At 36.7% G+C, this 24,681-nt stretch overlaps 1 protein-coding gene across 2 annotated transcripts in view; it reads left to right on the top strand.

Annotated features, from left to right (window-relative positions):
• Nucleotides 1–22,159, top strand: part of LOC126753344 (uncharacterized) — a 28,274-nt gene extending 6,115 nt beyond the window's left edge. The window contains exons 4-21 of one of the 2 annotated variants that reach the window (XM_050464708.1): nucleotides 4,535–4,581; nucleotides 4,670–4,810; nucleotides 5,024–5,199; nucleotides 5,265–5,531; nucleotides 7,526–7,651; nucleotides 7,858–7,929; nucleotides 8,392–9,154; nucleotides 9,217–9,338; nucleotides 9,445–10,876; nucleotides 10,940–11,423; nucleotides 12,126–13,513; nucleotides 13,574–13,772; nucleotides 13,834–13,968; nucleotides 18,643–19,055; nucleotides 19,121–19,326; nucleotides 19,458–19,621; nucleotides 19,846–19,987; nucleotides 21,111–22,159. In XM_050464708.1, the coding sequence (XP_050320665.1) occupies nucleotides 4,535–4,581; nucleotides 4,670–4,810; nucleotides 5,024–5,199; nucleotides 5,265–5,531; nucleotides 7,526–7,651; nucleotides 7,858–7,929; nucleotides 8,392–9,154; nucleotides 9,217–9,338; nucleotides 9,445–10,876; nucleotides 10,940–11,423; nucleotides 12,126–13,513; nucleotides 13,574–13,772; nucleotides 13,834–13,968; nucleotides 18,643–19,055; nucleotides 19,121–19,326; nucleotides 19,458–19,621; nucleotides 19,846–19,987; nucleotides 21,111–21,162 (6,329 nt within the window). In that variant the 3' untranslated portion in view covers nucleotides 21,163–22,159. Of the gene's footprint in view, nucleotides 1–4,534; nucleotides 4,582–4,669; nucleotides 4,811–5,023; nucleotides 5,200–5,264; nucleotides 5,532–7,525; nucleotides 7,652–7,857; nucleotides 7,930–8,391; nucleotides 9,155–9,216; nucleotides 9,339–9,444; nucleotides 10,877–10,939; nucleotides 11,424–12,125; nucleotides 13,514–13,573; nucleotides 13,773–13,833; nucleotides 13,969–18,323; nucleotides 18,508–18,642; nucleotides 19,056–19,120; nucleotides 19,327–19,457; nucleotides 19,622–19,845; nucleotides 19,988–21,110 lie in introns of those variants that run through there. The other variant, XM_050464709.1, reaches the window with a different exon arrangement.
• Nucleotides 22,160–24,681: the final 2,522 nt, after the last annotated feature.

The raw sequence follows: 24,681 nt of genomic DNA, 5'->3' as shown, positions 1-24,681 counted from the left end.
TCGAAAATTAATTTCAAATGAAATTCGATGCATAAAACCATTCTCCTTGCTAAGCAATTTTTTTTAAACTAATTTTTTCTGCATTAGACATGTATAATTATCGGAGGTGTTTCCGAAAATTTCAAAATCAAATTATCGAAATTTCGAAAATAAATTTCAGATTAAATTCGTTGAATGAAAGCTTTCTTATGCAATTTTTTGAAAACTGATTTTTTTGATCTTAAAAATATTTTGTACTTCGAAAAACTGAAAAATAATACCAATTATTAGTTGACTTATTAGTTTAAAAATGTAATATTTTTGAGCTTTTCAAAGCTTTTGGAGCCATTTTCGAAACCATGCTTTACAGAAACGTTTCTTCAGAATTTAACTTTTCGTATTAATTCCAGAGCTTCCGAAAATCTTATCATTTTCGAAAATTCATTTTAAGATTTGTTCTATAAATAAAAGCTTTTATATGCTAAGTAATTTTAGTCGAAACCTATTTTTTCGAAAACTGGAATTTGACTCGAGTTATAATTTTTTGAAAAATTTTCAAAATAATATTTCTTAATAAAGCTCGAAAAAGCTAAATTTTATTTTATTTCTCAGAGTTTCGGTATAAGAACTTTTTTATTGTCTCAAGTGACTTCTAGAAGCCAACACATTACTTTGAGATTTATTTTCAAAATTTGCCTTCAATAGATTTCCTTTAAGACATGATTTTCGATGAATGGAATTCTTTCTAATCTTGCTTTACAATCTTAAAGTTTTGGACCTTAGTATACACAACTGATCATATGCTTTATGAAGTTCTGAAAACATTTTCCGAATTTCGAAACAAATATCGGAAATTGCTTAAACCCATTTTTGAAAAAGAAACTTCCTCGAAAACTACGAAATTTATAAATTTTAAATTTTTTATATTGTTCGAAAATTCTTTTAATACGGGTCATGCTCAAAGCTCTTAGGGTTAGCTATGGTTTCAAAAATTTATTAGAATTTTATTTAATAGTTAATACTGTTTTGACAATGAGACAACTTCTTCTTCATCTCTTGCTGCTTAGATATTATTTTGCCACGAAAAAAGGTATAAAGAACTGAGACCTCTGAAAGAAGTAAGAAAAATCGTATAATTCCTGAAGTATTTTGTCTGTTTTAAGAATTATTTTACAAAACCTGTGAGGTTAAGTTAAGAGCAGCACAGGCTCCTAACACAGCTTTAAGAGCTTAGTAAAACAACCCACTGCAACAACTCGACCTGCACACCCTAATGAAGCACACACTCTCCTCTTACATGAAAAGCAAAAAAAAAAATCGCTTGCGTTGTCACTTGTCACTGAAGTTGGCTTGTGCAACCAGCAGCAACTCATCAACTTTTTCATACTTAATCCTCAATTTTTGTTCCGCCACCTCCTCGGACTGTCGCCGAAAGCCTCATTTACAACACTTATGAATTTCTCATTTGCGAAGAATGTTGCGTTGACCGAATTTTTGTGTTGGGTGGCAACGTGAGTGGCAGCATATCATGTACAGTTAGCTGGTAGGTCAGTTGTATGCTGGTTATTGCTTTTGTTGCACTTGTTGTTGGTACAAATGTAATTTCGCTGTTCGCCGTGCGTTTCTTTAGATTTTTACTTAACGCAAGACATGTCCTGTACGCGGTCGCCATTGTGCGAAGACAAAGCAACCAACAAAATATACATATACAGTTATACTTTACTTACTTAACTTTCATTATCCTCCGTCGCTGACTATACACGCATACGCAGGTGTTCTGGCCTTTCTCCTCACACGAGTGCTCTTCACAGCTCGTGAGTGAGTGTATGTGTGTTCTTTATTTTCTTTTCTTTTCACTTCTGCGTAGGTGTTGCCAAATCAGCAATTGTATTCATTTAAGTTTTTCTGTTTCTTTTTTTTTTGTTATTGTTTTTTTGTGCATATGAAAGTGCAGGTGAGCGTGTGATATAATATGTAAGCTTTAAGTAGTTAAGTACGTAATTGTAAGGTAGCAAGGTGAACAGCAAGTGGCAGAAAGTAAAAGTTAAAGTTGAGAAAGACCTTCAACACATTCATTAAATGTACATTTTCACATTTATAACTGAAATATGTGGGTTGGGCAATTTGAAAAATTACAGCTGAGTGGAAGGTGAACTACGCTGGGACAAAGAATGAAATTATGGTGGCAAAACAAAAGTAAAAAAGTAGAAATTATGCAATGGAAGTGCAAAGATGTTCTAGTGAAACTGCTTGATTTTATTATTTTTGTTCTCATTTTACTTTTTTTCGGTAAAGGCAAATAGCAATAAAATGTCTCATAAAAATGTTGCCTACATTTAGGCGGTTGTTAGTCAAGTCGCACACCTGTAATGCAAAGCTTATTTCAATCGTAAGTGCGCTAAAAGTGATAATAGAGATCTTTATTCCACAATTTGATCGTTGAAACTCAACGTACCCAGGACATAAATGGCCAAACAATTGTTTCTCATTCAGCAAAAAAGTAGTATAAAAACGTTGCCTACATATAGGCTAATCTCTAACAAAATCGCATATCTACATAAAATAGCGTGACTCAAATAGAAATGCTCTATCAAAAAAATAGTATTATTAAGCTCAAAACCCGAGCGCTGAATCTATCGGCCTCGCACGAGCTCAGCAACTAGCACTTGGGGCTGCGAAAGCCTTCCGGCCCAGAGTAGAACGAAAAAAGTCCATTGAATTGCTGGCTCTTAGTAAGGATCACATCGCCGCAATTATATCTGTTCCAACTGTACCCTATCCCATTTTCACTCACGCGGTAAGACTAAGTTTTTGGAGGACGCAATTATTCAAAGTAGCAATGAAGAAAATGCGAAGAGAGAATGAGTTGTGGGCATTCAAACGGATAAGTGTTTCTAGATGTCCAAGTAAAACTGGCCTAAGAAGAAAACTTGCCTATTTACATAACAAAAGCTAAGTTCAAGACTTATTTAGAACACAAGTGGACTCAAAACCATAAATATACATTATATTAGATATTCCAAAGCCGAAAGCTTTCAACAGCGATCGTGAAAATGTTGTGTTGTTGGCATAGACCATAGATTTGACGTAGCCATACTGGAAATAGTGTAACGGCATCAAATCGCACAACCGATGCGGTCAATTGACTGGGTCATTTCGTGAGATAACACGTTCATCAAACTTGATTTTCAATAAATCGATTATGACAATCGCTGTGTAGCTCGTGGCGCGGTCCTGTTAAAACCACATATTGTCCAAGTCCACATCAACCAGTTCGGGCCAAAAATATTTGATTATCGTTGAGCGGTATTAATTCCCATTCACAATAACGTGCCGGTCTTGATCATCACGGAAGAAGTACGGCTCAATGAAGCCGCCGGCCCATAAACCCCACAAAACCATAACACACTCATGGAGTACGTGTGGATTGCTGCTTGACCAATAACGCCCATTTTCAGCTAAAAATGAGCCTCATTGCTGAAGATGATTTTTCGATGAAAATCCGGATAATTTTTAAGTTGTTGCTCAGCCCTATTCACGAACTTACGACGACTCTGGTCGTCAAGCGCCTTCAGTTCTTGCGGCAATTTGATCTTGAAAGGATGTAGGCCAAGATTTTTTCGCAAAATTCGCCACAACGACGTCACAGATATGCCCAACGCTTGAAACCATGTGTGAGAGACTGATTTAGGTCTTTCTCAATTGATGCGCTAGCGGCAACAATTTCCTCCACAGTACGGGCACTTCTTTGTCTCACTGTCATGGGAACATTTTATACTGTGCCTATGGAATCAAATTCTTCCACTAGACGCACAATTGTTGATCTGACAGGGCTATTATGACGACCATAAATTGGACATAGTGCTTTTAAAGTTGAGGCTACTCACTTCGAATTTCCGTAGTAAATTTTAATCATTTCGGCTCACTATTAGATCGCGTATCTTTCCATGATGAAATGTCAGACATTACTGAAGAGAAATGTCAAAGGAGCAGGAAAAAATATTGTGTAGTTTTCTCTCTCTATCGGTTTTATAGCGTCCCTCTGAAAAAACATTTCAAATAAGGACAATCATGCCAACATCGAGCAGTTCTTACTAAAAGAAGAACCTTTCTGAAATATTATAGCTTCCACTGACCAAAGCGTTCAATTACTTTTATCTATCAAAGCGATCTCTGCCAACATTTGGTAAGAGCTGCTCACTTAACCGCACCCTTTGCCATTTGCCACAATTAGTCGCAGCAATATTTCCCATTAACAACCACTTAATCGGTAATAATTGAAATTTAAACGGTCAGCACATTTTCCCCAGTTACGATTGCGGTGTGCGCCTGCGCATTGCGCGCCGGTCAACAAGTTCGTTGCACTCATTGTCTCATAGTGCCGCCGGGCAGCGAACGTGGTTCCACACTTTAGTTGCAACTAATTTCGTCTTGCTAATTATTTTCAGCATTTGCCAGCATTACATATGCCACATATACCCTATACACACATACATACACATATGCGAAGTTTTCTCACGAATTTCCTACCGTCTAACTCTGTGCTCACTTGCAGGTTTACATCATGCAGTTTCGTTAGGCACCATTGAGGTGGCGTCTAAGGTAAGTAGGAACCGCACCGCATCGTTCGGTTGCTGCCACATGAAAGCCATTAATTATGTTGCACGCTTTTCGCTTTTTGTCGTTGCAGTCGTCAGCGGCTTCTAGCCATTACGATCGCAGTTACGACTCCGAAGATGAGAATATGAGCCGACGCCGTTTGCGACACACCTCCTCCACAGAACTGTATCCGCGCCCATCCGTTTACTCCAAAGGCGACATACGCGAACAGGTGAATGCTCTGCGGCAAGCGTGTTAAATGCTTTTCTTTTTATTTCACTTGTTTATTTTTTCTGTTTTTCTGTTCTTCTTCGTACTTTCTTGTACTGCTGTCCTCTCCGTTTTCGTATGCTACTTCTTCTTCTTCTTCCACACTTTCGGCTGCCACTTGCATTTGGTTACTTTTATTTTTTTATTGTTGTTGTCTTTTTGTCCTTAAGTACAGTACTGCCTAACTGATCGTCAGCTGCATAGCATCGAGCGGCCGCGTCGCGATCGCTTCTTCGGCTGTCTCTCGCGTCGTAGCGGTGTGCAGCAATCGTTTCTGGGCGGCTGTGTGGGCCGGCGTGTGCCCTCCGATGAGAATTTAGCTGCTTACGCGCCCTTCTACAAATATCCGCGGTAAGTTCGTTTAACGGAAATGTGAGATAAACCTATTTTTTAGTTTGATTTTTCACTTCGTACAGCTATCAACGACCTTTTCAAAATCACGACGACAAATCGCCCGATTCCGATATGGATAGTTCCTATTTTCGACGTCAACCAGCTTCAATTTTGAGCACTGCGAAAACGCAAGACACCGGCGTTGGCGCTAGCACAAGCTCTGTCGGCGTTGGTGTCGGCCCTGGCGCATCTGTGGGAGGTATGGGTATGCCTCAGAACCAACGCTACTCCTGGATGGGCGCTCCCAGCGGTATTGGAAACGAGAATGTCAACTTTACTAACGATCCAAGGTATCTATCGTTAGATTTGTTGCAAGCTTTTGCTTAAGTCTAAACTTTACAACATTGTGGCCGGTCATAACATGAGGCATGAGCTTCAGCCTGTTTTGCGAAATTTTCAGTAGCTAGCCGAATTTTTTGTTGCTTGTGCTGTTTCTGTTTCTTTTGTGCTTTTGTTTTTGGGAATTTAGCAATTTCGTTGCCTAGATTGGTCTTTAAGTTACTTAATTTCTTGGAAATTTGAGATTTCTTTGCAAATTTGGTTGGAGTAGAAAGGATCTCTATTTGAAAGTGACATCAGCGTAATATATTTTTTTTTCAATGACTTCGGTATTACAAATTGGAATGCAAATATAAAAGAAATAGGACTACAATATACAATCTCTTTACAGATCCAATCAAACCCTATATTTATGGAATAATTTATCTTTGTAAAAGATACATGGGTAGTTAACAACTTTTGTCGCTAAGCTTTAGTAGTTAGAAGCCAGTTCTTAGCGGCAAAAAGTTTAAACTAAACTTTCATGCAACTTTTTTCAAAGCTTTTGACTTTGGTTGGCAACGTTTTAGCTTTTAGTGAATTTCGAAAAGGTCGTCCAAAGTCTGTTGTTGTTCCGGAAACTATTGATATCTTGCGCAAACTGATATTTCAGTATCGTCCAGTGACTTATCGTGAGACTGAGACAACTATGGGTATCAGTGAGATCAGCCTACATTCAATATTGTTCAGAGGAAAAGCTTTACAACTTTACAACCAGTACCTACCACTGTTTAAGCCAAAGTCAAAATATTGCTAAAATATTTTTATAGACAACGCTTCAGAATTAATTCAAAAAACCGTTGTTCTTCCCAACAGAAAATAGTTATTGTTCTAAAAAGCTCCCAAAAAGCTCGCTTACAGTGCCGTTAGAGATCGGAAAAGAATTCTCTATTAAACTGTTACTCTTTACATCAGAAGTTAGCTAATCATCAACTGATTTATATTTGAAAGCTCATAAGTAACTTATTTCATGTTAAAAAGCTCCCAAAAAGCTCGCCTACAGTGCCGTTAGAGATCGGAAAATAATTCTCTATTAAACCGTTACTCTTTACATCAGAAGTTAGTTAATAATCAACTGACTCATATTTGAAAGCTCATAAATAACTTATTTCTTGTTAAAAAGCTCCCAAAAAGCTCGCGTACAGTGCGGTTAAAGAAGGGAAAAAATTCTCTAGTGTCAAAACAGCTATAAAGTAGCTTTAAAGTGTACCAACTAGAGTTTGAAAACGCTACTGATAATTTCCTTATATTTTTAAATTGCTACAAATATTATTATTTCACTTTTTTCTTAAAACTTGTTTATTTGCGAGCTTATTTTCTTCCATTTACTGCTTAAAAGTATTAGATTGTGTATTTTTGGAACCCTTATTACATCTTGACGCTTCTCATGCGCATAAACGACATCAGCGACGTCATGCATACTCATACCGAAACGTTTTACAAAGTCTAACTGTCTCTTTCTCTTTTATAACTCTTATAACTCTACAAAAGCTTGTATTACTATCGCGCTCTTTCTCCTTATTCTTATAGAATTTTGTCAATTAACCCTGTAACTATAGTCTGTTGTATACGATCCGCTTGAACGCTGCATGCATTTTTCCACAACTTTTTACAAACTTGTCGTACAAAAGCAGTCAGTCAAAAAGCTCTCATTAAAGCGCTCAATAATTTCCTTAAAAACTTTTCTACATTGCGCATACGCACCAATTCGAAGAGCACAAACATGCAAACAAATTATTATAAACATATTTCCGATTAAACCATTCAATCACCCATAGATTTTGTGCCTTCTAATAAAGCTCGTGCTTAAAGCTCGACTTTACCAACATTTACCATTTTAAGTACTTGGCAAATGAAAGTTTAAAAATAAACACTTGTCTCTATTCCTCTATTTATTATTATCGTTTTTTTCGTAAAAAAAAATTAAAATTAAAAAAAAAACACAAAACTTGCAAAAATTCTTCAGCGCAAGCCTGACTTGTTGGCTAACACCGACTGATTACCAATATCGGAATATTTATATGACCAACTGTTTTGCACTTTGCGCACAGAATCATTTTCAAAACTTCACACATCCACTCGAAAATGTTTGGTATGTAGAAATTAATAAAACAAAAACAATAAAAAAGAAATACGAATATAAAAATAAACCGAAGCATGACGAATAAACGCCGAACGGATTAAACATTGTTTAGAGCCGAAAAAAATATGCTAACTAAAACTGAAAACAATAAAAAAAGAAATACGTGTGTGCATGCGTATGTGTGTGTGAGTAATGCTCGATCCATTTTATTGCAGTTCGTATCACTATCCCACCCATGTCGGACTGCCAGCCGGCCAGCAACTACAAATGGGCGGCACAACACCGAGGTAAAGTTAAGCGATTCAAAACAGTTACTCTGATACGCAGAATACACGATTGAGTAGACGAAAACAAAAATTCTCAACAAAATTTCTCGGAACGTCACAAAAGCATTGCTTTGAGAGAAAATTGAGTGCGAGCAAGACTGATTGTCAACAAAAGTTTGACCGCAACTGCTATTGTGACGTCAGACAACCAGCTGATATTGTCAAAAGCAATGAAGCGAATAATTAGCGTTACCGTTATTGGCGTAAAAACTGTATGACCTCAATCGTGCATACTCAAAATGACTACTTAGCACACAATGAGCTCGTTAACTATTGCATCCACACGCCAAAAATCAGTTTTCACAACGACTTTCCTTAACTATTCTCTCTCTCTCTCTTTCTTTCTCTTTTCCCACGCACCAAACACACTTCATTCATACTCTCTCATACGCTTTTGCGCTCCTTGTGCATTCTCATTTGCAGAACTAAGCATGTCAGTTTCGCTCGCTCGCATACACTCACCTCCTTCGACGATGTCAATTTGGGTTTCCGCTCCTCCGGTCGCATGAAGACCACACGCAGTCAGGAACGTCTTATTGGCGGCAAGAAACCGATCATTGCCACCGGTTCCATCTACGAGTCCACGCAACTGCCCGCGCATATGGCGCAACAGCCAACTGTTTTGCATACACAACAGCAACAGCAGATGACACATCAGCAGCAGCAGCAGCAGCAACAGCAACAGCATCCACACCCGCCGACCAATTATATAACGACGTTGCCACCCGCACTCGCCATGCATCCACATGCCCAACAAGCCGTCATACATCAACATGCGCCACATATTCATCCCTCGCATGGACATGGCCATTCACATCAACATCATCACGGGCCACCCATCCACATACATCAGTTTGTACCGACCGGTTTTGCTAGTGCCGCCGAGTTGGGTGCTCAGATCCAAACTGAACAACCGATTTCCTTGTTAACCGGCAGGCCTCTCACACATATGGATGATATACCACTTGGTGTCGGTGGTGCTGGAGCGACGGCGCATGGTGGTATGATGCCGACTGGTATGGGTGTCTTGACGTGTGCCACACAGGTGTTGGCGCCACCCAGTCCCGAAGTGTTGGTGGTCGAAAAGAAGTTCCGTAATGCCATGAAGACGCAAGCCACGCAAACTGAGGTGCGGAAGGATGGTTTCGCGCAGGTTTTGGCGCTGAGTCCACGAACCATGCATAAGGTTGATTAATCGCTGAAGTTCCGAGCTTGACAGAGTGTAATTTTGCTTCCTCAATACTATAGGTGAAGGTGGTATCGCAAGGCGCACAGACGAATGGGTTGCTGAATGGCAAGAAGCTCGCAAAAAGTTTGTCGGAAATGCCGAATGGTAAAGTGTTACCTGGATTAGATGATAGGCAAATTAGGTAAGTTGAACAGGAGCACACAGATGCTAGAATTCTTACTGATTTCGCTTCCATATGAATTCTTCTCGAAATAATAAATTCTAATCTTTTATCAACTTATTTTTAGAAACTTTATCGATCATAACGCTGTTTATCGCACTCAGTCAGAAGAACCGCCAAAGTCACCGCTGGAGCTCGGCGATCCAAACAATATTAATTATTACGAACCACCGCCACCGCTTGACACAATTTCCTACTACAGTCATCGCTCGTCACAACTGCCCTCGGAGGAGAGTATGCCCTATTTTCCTAAGGACGCGCTCGCTTTCGACTACGAGAGCAACAGTTTGCCACGTCGCGCTTGCACATTCCATCGCGAGAGCAGCTTCAGCTCGAACAGTCTGCCACGACGTGAACCACTGCATGCACATGAGATATGTAAACACATAACCGAGTGTACGGAATTGATGGGTGAGCCGAATGGAGGTGTTAACGGCGGTAATGGCGGTTTGCTCGACTTCTCTAAGCCGCATTTGTTGCCACCGCCTAGCGAGTACTGTAAAGACGCCGACGAGCCCCTGACATCTACTTCCACGTTGACAGCGGAGCCCGCACCCGAACCCGAAGTTGTAGATACAAGTCGACGTAAGTCCATGGTAGCCGTACTGCCACCGCTAGACGCTGATATTACGCCCACACCGTTCAGACGCGATGACTTACGACGCCAGTCAATGCCAATTTATGTAAAAACCGAAAAACTGATTGATGGTTTCGGTCCACGCACATCTTTCCGCTCGAAGATTAAACCGAAACCGGTTATAGGCGGCAGTGAGGAAATTTCCGGTGATGAGAAAGAGATCTTTATCGACTTCAAACCAAATGTTATGATGAAAGCGAGCGCACAAATTCCACAAGCTAAATACCGACCAATCTATAAGCCGCTACCGCCAACAGTAGCGCAGCTTGAGGAAAGCAAACAACATAAAGCTGTTGAAGAATGTGAAAACTGTCGCGCACTACAAGCAGGCGAACCACGTTCCTCCATCAGTGAGGATGACTACGAGGATGAGGCGGAGCCGGAACAAGCCACAGATATAGACGACGAAAAAGCCAAGCAAGAAGAAAGCGATCAACACGATCCACTTTACGAGAATGTGCCCGCAAGTGCGCCGAGTATGGCAGCCGAACGACGCGCCAGCATGCGAAAACGTTCCGTGAGCTTGGATGAACAAAATGTCTCGCCTGAAAAAGGTAACGGCATTTCGGCGCCACCAAGCCCTTGCCGTGAGGAATTGCTCTTCGCAAATGCATCCACTTACCCATCCTCGGATTCCCTAGCGAACGACGTGACGCGCGATCACTCAGACGGCATTTGGAATGAGTCGCAGGTTACAGTCCTAACTGCCGAACCGCCGAAGGAAGGCACCGAAGGTGCATACACCAATGCGAATATGCTGCTGACACCAACAACGCGACGGAAAAATCTACTACTGCAACACCAACAACGCAGCTCCGTGGATACGGACGCATTGGATTTGGAGGACACACAAGTGGATTTGGTGAGTTTAGCGTTCTAACTGTATACAGCACATATAACACTATTGCTTTAACATTATTTTTAGAGTCCCACCTATGGCATTGCGGTGAACGCACTACCAACCACCGCTAAGAGCGCCAAATCCGGCGCGCTTATCACACAACAACCGCAAGCGAGCCGCGAGCCCAAATCGACCACGCTAACGGTGCCACAGAAAATCACCACACCCTCAATCGCAGTCACACCCAGCCTACCGTTGGCCAAAGAGATCTCACCCAAAAAATCGCCGGGCACGAGTAAACGCATCGTACAGGAGCTACCTCCACTAACACGCGATGGACGACGTACATCAGACGTGCAGCAGACGCGTGCTGTCACCGACGCGATCATGACCGTCGCAGCTACTTTAAACAACAACAGCAACAACAAGTTCAATAACACCACAGATGTGTCGGAGTGCAGCACGAATACCGACGAATATGCCACTTGTACTGACACGTCGAAGCGCACGCCAGGTATTAAGACACCACCAACAACAACAAGCTCATCATCAACGACACAAGTACCAGGTTTGAAAGCGACAAGTGTCAATTGAACAGTCAATCAATAGATTAGTGTGCCTTGCTGCTTAACAAACACAGACACGCACACACGAAAGACACGAACATCCACGTAACTAGTTTCCTACCGACTAACTACCATCCTTCATCATCATCTCCATCCTCACCTCCATCCTCATCACGAACCACCGTCAGCATATCAGCCTCAACCGTAAACTAGCTACTTATTCATTATCCATCCATCTTTCAGCGGCTGTCAATCCATCATCGAAAGATTACACATATAACCAATCCGCACATAATCCTCTGACTTATTTGTATGCACTTAGCCCACACAGCCACACACACTCGCGCACGCAAGCGATTAGGCCTTTTAGCTGTGCTCTCCTCTAACTGCTCTCTTCACACACACTCTCATACATATGTACACTCATACGGTCTGTCACATTACATGTTTGTGTTGTTGTAAACGTCCTTAGCTGATTGCGTGTATATGCATTTAAGTACTTTCGTATGGTATTTGTTGTTGTTGCTTGATGAACGCTTCTGTAAATTAAACCACAAAAGAAAAACAAAACCAAATATGTGTCTGTAATGCTTCTTAGCCTAGTTCAATGCTCGCTTAGAGTGTATTAACCCTGAGCGATTGTATATAGACGCTAACTAAGCGTGTACTTCCTCTCTTTTGTCTCTGTTTTCATAAACCACCAGTGTCGACACAAAGTTCACAGATTGACCGTACGCAAGGTTCATCCTTTGAGAGCGCCTCTTCACTCTACTCAACGCGCGGTGAAGTGTTGACCGAGGATATACTGCAGCATGATGAAAAACCCACTAAACCGCATAAGCTTGAGCGCGAGCTGCAGCTGAAGTCGCCTGTGCCCACAGCAGAGCAGGCGAAACGTTCACCCTCGCACTCGATTAGCAGCACATCGTCGGGTAGCTATAATGTCGCTGGGTTGGCAACACCATCGCCATCTGCGAAGGATGCGGAGAAGCATGTGGAGCCAGCTGGGAAGGCAGCAGCGTCGTCAACCAAAGCTTTACACGTGAAAAGTGTCGGTGCGCCAACCGCCAGCGTCGAACCGTCCGCTGTACGTGAAAAGCCACGCATCAAGCCCGAGTCCATATCGGATGATGAACGTAGTGAGGTACGCTACTCATCGTCCGGCTACTATGAGAGTCCACATGATGATGATCATGTGATCAAGTCACGGCGTCATCGTCTCGATGAGGAACGTAAACGTCGTAAGACGACAATGAAACTAGACATCGAAAAGGAGAATTTACGCGCGCTCACTAGTCCGATTAAGAAGCCAGCATCCGCAATGGCCGGTGCGCACGCCACGCCTATAGCTGCGGCAGTTGCAGCAGCCACAAAGGAGAAAATAACAGAGAAACAGTCCACCACTAGTGGGCACGCCATTGAAACTACAAGTCCGAATCGCATTAAACGTTTCCGTCCAAAGATACGTCGTCAATTTAGACGGAGTTCACGCGATGATAGCACCCCGAAGCGACAAAAGAATTTGGTGAATTTATATGGCATGCCGCCGACAGCGGGTAGCGCGGAGAAACTCTTGGATTACAGTGTTGGCGTTAAGAAGGAGGAAGAACGGGAGGACATACATGTTACGGAGTGCAAGACGAGTAAAATCACAACGCCGCATACTGCCACGGCAGCTGTGGCCGCCAAAACTACAAAATCTGCATCAGATGTGTGTCAGCTGAAAGCGAAATCTATAGAATCGCTCCGCTCCGTCTCGCCCGGCTCCGATTCGGTGTTCTACAGTGAAGCAGATGGTCCCGTGCAAGAGCCACACAGTCATTGCCTGCACTGCGGTAAGGGTACAGAGGGTCAGACTACAAATATAAGCGCATTGGCTGGCGACTCTGTCGAATCACTGCCTTATATGGGAAATGACCATGAACAAGATATTGTAAAACCGCCCTCGGACTTCGCAGACTCACCGGTAACTGCGAAAACAACGCAACGTCTTTATAAGAAGATGGACAAACGTTTTCGCTCTGAAGAGCGTTATCATGCAGGCGAACGTGGTCGACATTATAAGACACGTCAGGAGAATATACGCGCAAAGGTGGGTATTACAAAGTCTTAGCGAGTTCAAAGCAATAATAAAACTTTATCGTTTTTGTAGAGCGAAGAACGCAGTCGCGAGAGCGTACATTCACGTAGTCCACAAAGCTTACGTCCAGCCGGTTCGAGTCCATGTGTACTGCCGGATGCAGCGGTTGAGCAGAGCCAGCAGATTATTTATCGTGGTCATTACGATCCTGCGCGTTATTCACGCCTCACCGACGCTGATGTTTGGACCCAGCTAAATCACCAAAGTTTCGGTACGTGCTCTATGAGTCTGTTGCGTGTGGTTTTCATTTATATTTCATTATTCTCACGCAGATCGCCAACGTGATCGCCGTCCATCAACGGAGTCGGAGCGCAGTTTTCACTCAAAGTATCAAGTCATACTACATCGTTTGGTGCAGCGACGTTGCACCTTGGAAATGTATCATCGCCAACGAAACAATAATTTTCGTAAGTTTAACTATATGTATATCTCATAGAACAGAGTAGTTCTTTCGGGTGCGTTCACAGGTTATTGTACGCTATTACCGTGTACGAAATATGCCAAGAATTCTCAACCAACTTGTGGAATTATGTAAGTTCTTAGAACTTATTGTAAGAGATTTCACCAATCAAAAGAGACCTAACCACATTTGTAGTAGGGTTTGAAACCAACTCCAGAAAATTACTGGAATACCGAATCTTGATTGTAAACTGGTTGTGATAGGAAGAAACGAATCTCTATGAATCAATTTTGTTTACTAAGTCAACTAAACTGTAGCTTTTCGTGTTTTTAGTCGGGTCAATATTTTGACTCGATGAAAAATTTTGAACGTGGATGATCTCAGATTTCTAACCATAAGATCCTTAGAAATTCTGCTTTGACAGAGAAAATTAAACCCATGGATTCATTGAATTATCTAGACATTCAAAATAGCGTCGAGGAATATAATATGATGGATTTATAGTAAGAAGAACATGTTCTTAACAAAATGGTGATGGTGATAAAAGTGTTAAACATTTCTAACTTAAAGAAGTATCAATCAAAAAATACTACGTGTTTTAATGAGAAGTAACAAAATTATAGTAATATGACTCACCAGTGTTGTTTTGTTTTTTCTGAAAAGAGAAGAAACCAATGGTGATTAATTTAAGAATTTTTGTTTAAGAGTATAGATACGCAAAGTATGATGAAGTGAAAAATAGTTTAAATATATGTCACGAATTTTAGAAGAACTTGAACTGACAAGATGTAGCCATTAGCCATAGACTGTCCAATAGCTTTGTATTAAGATCCATCAAGTATCTCAAGAAAACCTTGAAAATCCATTAGTCTTTATTTAAATATTACCACATTTTTTATAGAAAATGTAATGCTGCAATATGGTTTCTATAATTTTTCAAAGTTTAAGGGGGTATTCTGGTCTAGAAGCATGAATTTCAGGTAATTTTTAAAGTGTCGTAAAAAAAGGAAATTAATATTTTTACCATCCATTTTTTTTATTAGTTATTTGTTATTTTTAGAAGAGTACAGAAAAAAATTAAAAACTAAAAAAGTAAAAAATTTCAAAATTATGAGCTGATGAAGTGGGGGTCTCTAAAAATTTCCACGTGACCATACCCATGACCTCAACCCTCCTAGTTATCTGAAACCAAAAAAAAAAGATTATTAATCTAGAATAATGGCGCAATGGCCGGAACTACGGAAAAGTGGGAAATTTTTTTTTTCACAAAATGGCGACTGCCTGAAAAAAAAAAGTTTTTTGGATAACTTTTTCTGACTATTTCGATTTTTTTTTTAAATAATAAAAATAAAAATTTGGGGATGGGGCTAGTTCCAACCATAGACAAGCTTATAAAGAAGATTCTATAAAAATTTCAAGTAAATCGGTCCAGTAGAACCTGAGAAATCGTGGGTATCGTTCCGAAAAAGTCAGTTTTGAGAAAAACTAAAATATTCTCGACACTACGGGAATTTCTTTAACTCACTGGCATGGGAATATTTTGTATTGCACCCGTGGATTGAAACTTTTCCACTAGAGGCTCAATTGTTGATCTGATAGCACGATTATGACGACCAGAAATTGGACGTAGCGCCAATGTTGAGGCCACTGATTCCGAATTTCGGTAGTAAATTTTTAAAATTTTGAATCGTTGTTGGATCGTATATATTTCTATGATGAAATGACAAATTTTACTGAAGAGAAATGTCAAATGAGCGGGAAAAAATATGGCGTCGTTTGCTGTCCCTACCGGTCTATTTTTGTAGCGTCCCTATGGAAAAAAAGAATCGGTGTGTAGCGTTTTCTAAAAGACAGTTTCGAAAAAATACGTTTAAGGATTCAGTTCAGGTCGAACCAGTTTAGATGTCGGGTAAGCAAAATGCCTATATCTCCGAAAATAATTTGAATATTAAAAAAATCCTCTTGTAGACATATTCTTGAATAGTTAAACTTTCAAATTATAAAACAAATCGATTTTTTTTATTTTTGGACTTTTATCTTCCAAGCTCTCAAACATATTCAAAACGTATTTCGAAATCTAGTTATAAAAATGTTTGTACAAATTGATGAATCCAGATTCAGATTTAGTTCTGAAATCAGAATTTTTTAGATTTTCGTACCACAGCTATAAATTGAATAATCAATTGCCGAATTATTAACTTTTGCCGATTCTGAAATGGATAAGAGCACGTACCGCACAAATTTCGCAACTTTGTTGCTATCTACTTCGAATATCTAATTTTGGAACGGCGTGCAGACGAAACACTGAGCAATCGTGAGCGCCAGCGAACAAAATACAAATTTTGAGCATTTACAAAAACAACTTTTATAGTAGGAAAATGCGTGACGTGATTTTAGAAATTTTCGAAATGCGCAATGTGCGAGCGCAAAGCCGTGTAGTAGCGTCTGGCCACTTGTTTCGCGTGAACGTGAGTTGTGCGTTGCGTCCCATACGTAGGAAGCCATTTTTTGGCAAAAGTAAAGTGATTGAGTTGTATTTCGCCACAAAACATATGTAATTGTTATTGTTGCTTCTAATGTCGGCATTGTGTTTTAGAGCCCTATACACTTTGATTGTGCGTTTTAAAAATAGTCGATAAGATTAATTAGCGCGCGAGCCAAGGCACCGTGGCGAGTGAGTTACGCATAGATATCGGGCGGTCGAGCGGTCAGTGGTTCATTGACAAAGGCGTCAAGTGTCGAGGAAGGGCGAAATTGGGAATTGTGTATTCTTTTGCGGTGAAATTGTTGGCGAAATTAATTGAATATACTAAAATGAAAATCGAAATTATTTAAAAAATAACAAAAATATAGTTATTTGTATAGAAAAGTGTTGAAAATTTATAATGTGCCTTCAATATAGTGACAAAAACGTGGAAAATAAATTTAGAAAAGTGTCAAAATACTAAGGCGGGAGAGCTTTTTTCGTGCTCTTGACCTCTAATTCTCTAATTCCAGCACAAATAAATGAGGAAGTTAGTCGAATATTAGACACTCTCGCAAGTAGTAAAACTGTAGGCTTGCGGAATATTTCCTTTCCAAAATTTTCAATGAAAATTTCGTTTCCGGTCAACACTTTAGGACCATAGATAACAAGTCTACCGAGTCTCATTAATAATCTCGCTTAATAACCGAAATAGAATTTTTTCACTTAAGCCGGCTGGGACTTAAGGAACATTTTTGAACGGTCTTCACTTTGAGCTGAGTGAAAATGTCTTACTCAATAGTAGAGTTACCTCCTTGTATATCAGTGGAGTATAAAATGGGTAGTGAAAATATAGAATTCATAGTATTAGTAATCTTTTCTACTGGAACATTGTATTGAATTTTAAATTCTAACCTCATATTATTATATTTTGGGACTTCATTGAATTCTTTATATTTGAAACTGAAAAAAATGTATATATATGTATTTTTAGCCGCGAATCTCTACAAAAGGCACCTGATTAGACGCCATTTGCTTTTCAGGAAAATTTTTAAAAAATTAATTACAAAGTTTCCTACAAGTATTTACGGTAAATAAAGTTTGCCACGATTTTTGTTATGCACAAAAGGGAGCGACAGAGACCCCATAAAAAATATATATGTAACGGGTCTGTCAATAAGAGAGAGTTTCTTTTGCAGAAGTCCAGACGCTGAAACCAAAAATTTTCCACGGTTTTCAAGCATAAAGCGTGCTGTTGGAACCACATATTGTCCAAGTCCAATTTTTGGCTGGAATCGGGTGATAATTCGAGCCAAAAATTTTCGGTTGTCAATTTGATCTTGTAAAGCTGTGGGCCAAGTTCTTTTCGAAAAATTCGCCATAACGACGTCACAGAGAACTCCAAAGCTTGAGAACGACGTGTGAAAGACCTTTGGATTCAAAATTTTCCACTAGATCGTATCGTATATCTTTCCGTGGTCGGTCTACTTTTGTAGCGTACCTATTGGAAAATCCGTTACTCTCATAAGACTATTTCATAGAACAACATAATTGTGCTCTATGGAACAATTCTCTGTTGCTGGAAATAAATCGAAATAATCATAGCTTATTCATAACAAAAAAGGACTTATGTAGAAGCATCACTTGGATTAAAGAATAAAAAGTAATGTAATAAGAGACTTGAAGAATAGTTAAAAAAGATATAAGACAATAAGAAAAACAAAAGAAACCCATTAAAACTAAAAACGAAAAATCAACTTTGGAAAAAAAACAAATAAATATTATTAAATAAATAAAAAAATCTTTAAATATCAAACTTTAATAAAAAATTAAAACACTATAGATCGGCAAAGATGAACAAAAACTCGTCTCAAAACACCCAGTACGATGATTGGTATGCTGCTTGATTTCTTATGTTATTTTCATCGGTTGTAAAACGCAAAATTTACTTCACAGAACTAATAACCTCAAACTCCTCGTCGGATTCCTTGAGACGAAAACTGGAGGATCTGCTGAAATTAATGCTCTTGGTATGGGCGCGCGAATCGCATGTGATTTCAAAGATTACAGCGGGAGAAAGGGGTACAGAAGGGCCACATATTAATTAAGAATATTGTTATTCATTTAAACAGCAATAATTTTTCAAAACTGTATTATAAAAAATATTAGTAGAATATTTTTCTATGCTACTATTCTTTCTTTTCTGCGCTCTTTAAGGTGTTGACAAAACGATTGTGGTTAAGAGTGAGTCTGGCGAATTTGGTTTTCGCATACATGGCTCGAAACCGGTCGTGGTGGCCGCTATTGAACCCGAAACACCGGCTGAGAGCTCTGGACTCGAAGTAGGCGATATAATCATATCGGTGAATGGCGTGGAGGTCTTGGATAAACATCATACCGAAGTGGTGAAGATCGCACACGATGGTTGTGAGACACTCGAACTGGAGGTGGCGCGCACAATCGGTGTGCTCATGCACGAGCAACAAGAGCCGCCGAGTCAACCGATCTTTAGCGGCTATTTGTGGCGACAGAGTGGCCAAGCGAAGGGTGCACCGAATACGAAAAAATGGGTGCGTCGCTGGTTCTCGCTGCGACCGGATAACTGTTTGTACTATTATAAAACCGAAGATGTGAGTGGAAATGTTATTTTTTTATTGAAATTTAATATGTTTTATACTTTTATTTGGCATTGTAGGACAATCAACCTGTTGGCGCTATGATCATGGCCAAGCATACAGTTGATCACTGCCCGCCTGAGGTCGGTAAGCCGTACGCCTTCAAAATTGACTCCGGCGAAGGCATACCATTGTATGTGGCCGCCGATACGGAGGAGCTGTCCAGCCGTTGGATTAAGTTGCTCAAACAAGCGGCTACACAGGGCACACCCTGGCTGGATAATAGGTGGGTTGACCAGTTTTTTTTAGACAATTTTAAATCGAAATTACCGAGAAATTCTAATCTCGTTTCTGTTTTTTGTGCAACTATTAATTTCTCAACTCTCTTTTCGTGGCACTTGCTTCGACTGCCTGCAGCGCACACAATCTCTACCAACCGCCGTGCAGCATTACACGTCCGGACTGTTTCGGTTACCTGTTGAAATTGGGCTCCCGCTGGTGTGGCTGGTCGAAGCGCTACTGTGTGCTGAAGGATGCTTGTTTGTATTTCTATCAGGACGCTAATAGTAAGACGGCATTTGGTGAGTGTTTCGGTCGGCGTTAATGGAAAATATTTGTACTCTTTGTCTGCAAGTATTCTTCAAGTCTTGTGTTCATGTAATTTTGTGTTCGCTTTGTTTTGGATTTTTGTGTGTGGTGCGCTTTAAATGTTTGTTTGTTTATACAACATGTCTCCTCTTCTCTGCTTTGCTCCCTTTTCTCTTTGAGTTGGCATCTCATCTTCGTTTATTATTCGTTTTTCTAGGTATGGCTTGTCTGCATGGCTATAAGGTATCATCGATGTCGACAAATGCCTCAGGCAAGAAAAATTCCTTCGAGATTATACCGCCAGAGACCAAATTGCGACATTATTATTTCTGCACCGAATCGGAAATGGATAAAAAGAGGTGAGTTTATGTGAAGGTGTTGAGAGAAGATTGGAAAAGGAGCAAAAGTCTTGATTTATATGACAAAAATATATTTAGAACCTTCCCTACGACTTTTTATTTATGTGTTTTAAAGTACACATCCTGACAAGTTTTATTGCCTTCGGAATAATAATAGAGGTTTTTGTATTGGGAGGTACTTAGGTAAGAGTACTGCCCTCATGTGCTGAATTAAAGCTAGATGCGCCATTTTGATTCAGTTTTGTTGGACCTCATAACCGAAAATGTTCCTGTGTCGCTGGGTACCCAAATTGTGGACAAATGTAGTTGACCTGCCAGTGCGCTTAAAGCCCTCCTGTAAGTGTTGACTACATTGGAATCAATCTGTGATGTCGATGAGGCTAACAATGGCGCCTGGCTATCCCTATACTTGATTGCTTTCTGTATCTTCCCATAGTTATTCAATATAACTTCAGTGACCTTCTATACCTAATCCTTCCTCTTTGAAGATGCTAGCAGAGTTTGGTAGACGGATAGAAAGAGAGATGTAAAGATCATTGGAGTATACCTCTCACCTCTACTCCGCATTTCATTTTGGACCCGTGGGCTTAGTATTCCAACTTAATGTCTTCTCCATTCACATCTAGATGATAAACTTACGCGAAAGGGTCTATTGACATCTAACCTTGTGAAGATTTAGTTTGATTTACTTAGGTTTAGCTGGTTCACAAACACATTTGGTAATCCTTGCACAGGTTGCTCTTTGTATTCTATTTAATTTCCTGATTTTGTATTATATTGTTTCTTTAGTGTTTGTGTAGGTATTAAGGAAAGTAAAGCCAGTAACTTAAATGAAGGCAGTTTCAGAAAAAAAAACTCTGAAAACCTTAGGGAAACTAGAGGTTCTGAAAGAAAAACTAGAACATCTTCCAAATGGTGCCAAACCAAGTGCAATGCTTTCGTTACTTCCAACCAATTTCTTACCAGTATTTCATTCGAAGATCAGCTTCAATAACAACAAGCCTAAGAATTTTTGGAGTATCAGTTCTGTCATAGGAATTATCCACAGAAAGTCTTATTAAAAAATACTTTACAACTATGTATAAAAAAATATTTCTTAACTTTTTCATTACAATTTTTCCAGATGGATTTCGGCTCTTGAATATTCCATCGATCGTTGGATAAAATCCGGGTAACTAAGATTGAAAACTATAGGGAGCAAACGCAAGCGTAGTTTCAGTTACTACATTGAGTAAAAATATGGAACAGAAAGTGGAGAAAAATACTGAAAATTGAGAAAAGGCGTGTCAGAGTGTCGAAGAGAACGACTTGGCTGCCACGTAAAAATTATAGAAGATAAAAAACTTAAAATAAATAGAATTGGATAAATGTAATGAAAAAGGTCACTGCAACTGATTACATTATAAGGCATATTAAGTAGATATACAAATACTTTTAAGCAAACCAAATGAAAAAAATCATGTCAAGTAAAACTGAGAGCAGGAGAACTAAAGCACTAGAACTGATATACGGAGTATTTTAAAGGGAAGCAAAATAGTTTGCAAAAGTAAATCAGACAAGATGTTGGAAAAAGATAACAGGAGCATGAATTTGAAATGAAAAAGCGATGAAAGGAAATGTATATTAGAAAACATTTATTTTAAATTAAGCTGTAAAAATATTAAATTAAAGCTCAAGATTGTATTCAATATGAATAAAGAAAACATCAGAAAAATATTGTAAAAGTTTAAAATTCGATAAGTGTAAATAAAAAAGCCAAAGATATAAATATAATTGAAACTGTTTTTGAATATTACAATGAAAAATACATATGTGAATGTAAATACAGTTTGTATGTAGAAATTTCAGCATTTAGCCAACAATTATTTACATAGATGTCAAGCAAAACCGTTACTTACAGTGACGAACACTAAAATTAGCTTTCGTTCAAACACGAGCACACCACTAATTAATTAATGAAAACTTAAAAGTAATTTAGAAATCAGTGTGAAGAAATGTAAAAAAGAATGCCAAATAATTAGTGTTGATATTGAAAAATAAAAAATATAACTAAAATAATTTTTATAAAATTTGTTTGAAAGCAAAAATTAAGCATTTTTTTGTTCACCAATTTATACATATATTATTATTTTTTTTTAATTGCCTTATAATTTAAAAATAGTTAGGTAAGTTTTTGAAAATTAGTATTGAAATGGTTTGAACGAAATAATTAAAAATGCGAATGAAAATAATATTTAAATATTTTTTTTTAATAAAAAAATAAATAATTTAAATTTTGTTTATTTCGCATTTCTAAAAAAAAATTCAATATATTCAAAATATAAAAAATATTTATAGATATACTAATATAAACAAATATTTATTTAAATGAAAAATATTTTTTTTTTAATAAATATGCTTTTTACTTTTACTTAATTTATTTAATATTTTTTATTATTTTTTGAGTGAATAAATTAAAAAAATAACATAACTTTTTTTGTTTGAATATAATCATAAAATTTTCATAATATTAAAAAATTAATTTTATATAAAAAAAAAAACAATTTATTAATTTAAAATAATATATCAATTCTTTTAATTAAATTTTCAATATTATAGTATTTGAGGGAAAAAAATGATTTATTAAATTAATTATTAATTATTTTTTCTATTATTTATTAGATTTTTGTAATTTGTTAGCTTAATTTTTAAAATAATAAAAAGTTTTTTATTTGAACTGTTAATTTTTTTGAAACATTATAAACCTTTATTAATTTTTATTAGAATTTATTCAACAAATTAAAAGAAATTTAATTTTTTGAATAATATATCTATTTTTTTTTTGTATTAAGTTTTCCATATTATAGAATTTATGGAAAAAATAATTTATTAAAAAATTATTTGTAATGTTTTTATTCGAGTTTAATTTTTTATTATTAATTATTTAAAAAAAAAAATATTTTTAAATTTACTAATTTTTTTTAATCGATTTTTAAATTTATTAATTTTTTTTAACATTTAGTTTTTTCTTTTTATTTACATTACTTCTTTATTTTTTTAAATAATTTAAATTTTTTTCTTTGAATTTATTGAACAAATGTTTAATTATTAACTATTTAAAAAAAAAATTTTTGTTCAATTTTTAATTTTCTTAAATAATTTTATTTTTTTCAATCCAAATTTTTTATTATTAATTATTTAAAATATTTTTAATTTGGAATAATTTTAAAAATTTGTTTTAGCTTTTTTCAGTTTTTATTATCAGAAAATATATAAAAAAATTATTTATTAAAATAAATTTTCAAACTATTTTAATATTATTTCCAGTTTACTTTTCGAAATAAATAAATTTTGTAAGAATTAAAACAATATAACATAATTTTTTAACACCTCACGAATAAAAGAGAGGCTATTTTTAATAATGAAAATTAACAGAAAAAAAAAAATTAGTTTATTTAATTTTTTTTGGTTATTAAATAAAAAATAGTATTGATATACATATATTTAAAAGAAAATATTTCAGGAAAAAAAATGTTTAGTTCCCTATTTACAAAAACTAAAGCAATTTGAAATAAATTAAATTATTTTAATAAATATTTATATTCCAATTCTCTTTTGTTTTTTCAAATAAAAAAATATAAATTAAAGTTAAATTATTCAAATTAATTTTATTTAATTATTTGCTTTTAAAATTCATTAATTTTAACAACTTTACAACCCAAAATAATTAATTAATTATAATTAATTTTAATTTAATTAATAAAATTGAGCTGAAAAATAATTCACTATTATTAATTATTTTTTCTCCGAGTTGCAATCGGTTTTTAATTGTAATTATTAACAGAAATTACGTATGTAAAATAAATTTAATTATAGTTAGTTTAACTATTTTTTTTTTCATCAAGCCATAATGCTTATTTAATTATTATTGTCAAACTGTTATGCTTTTAATTAATTAGAATTAATTAATTTTTTTAATTTTTAGATTTAATTAGAACTAATTAACTTTTTTAATTATAATTAATTATTTTTTTGAAATATTTTTATTAAATTTTCTCATTGAACTTTCAAATTTCAATAAATTTTTTTTTAGGAATGTATGTTTTATACTAAACAAAGCACAGACGAAAATTCGCGTGTTTATTTCAATAAAATTTGTTTTCAATTAAATAATAGAAAAATATTAGCTCAAAAATCATAAAAAGTTACGAATAAAAGACTTAAATTAAAAAAAATTAATTAAAATTGAAAAAAATTAATTAATTTAATTAAAATTAATTTTTTTTAATTTAATTTCTTAAAATTAGAGCTATGACGTGGCTTTTTTACAAAAATTAATATTTGCAACAAAATTTAGATATATGTATTTCCAGCAATTTTTAAATTTTAATAATATGAAATTGGTACACTAAATTTGGCTTTTAATGTGGCTTAAGTAATTTTTTTTAAGAATATATATAAATACATATATTAATATATAATTATTTGCATTTACGCGATTTTTTGCAAGAGCGTTGGTCCATGGTTTTACTAGGTTTTCGAGTTACGAAAGCAATGAGTAACACATTTACGAACATACACACAAAGAAACACACACACACAAGTACTGATCACCAAGTCTTATGGTAAATATAGTTTTACATAGGAAGTACATACTAAAGTGGCATATATACATATACCAAATAAAGATATATATAACTAATTAACTTGAAGCA

Source organism: Bactrocera neohumeralis, chromosome 3, assembly GCF_024586455.1.
Source record: "Bactrocera neohumeralis isolate Rockhampton chromosome 3, APGP_CSIRO_Bneo_wtdbg2-racon-allhic-juicebox.fasta_v2, whole genome shotgun sequence".
In the NCBI taxonomy this organism is placed as follows: Eukaryota; Metazoa; Arthropoda; class Insecta; order Diptera; family Tephritidae; genus Bactrocera; species Bactrocera neohumeralis.
This window is presented reverse-complemented; position numbering and strand designations above follow the sequence as displayed.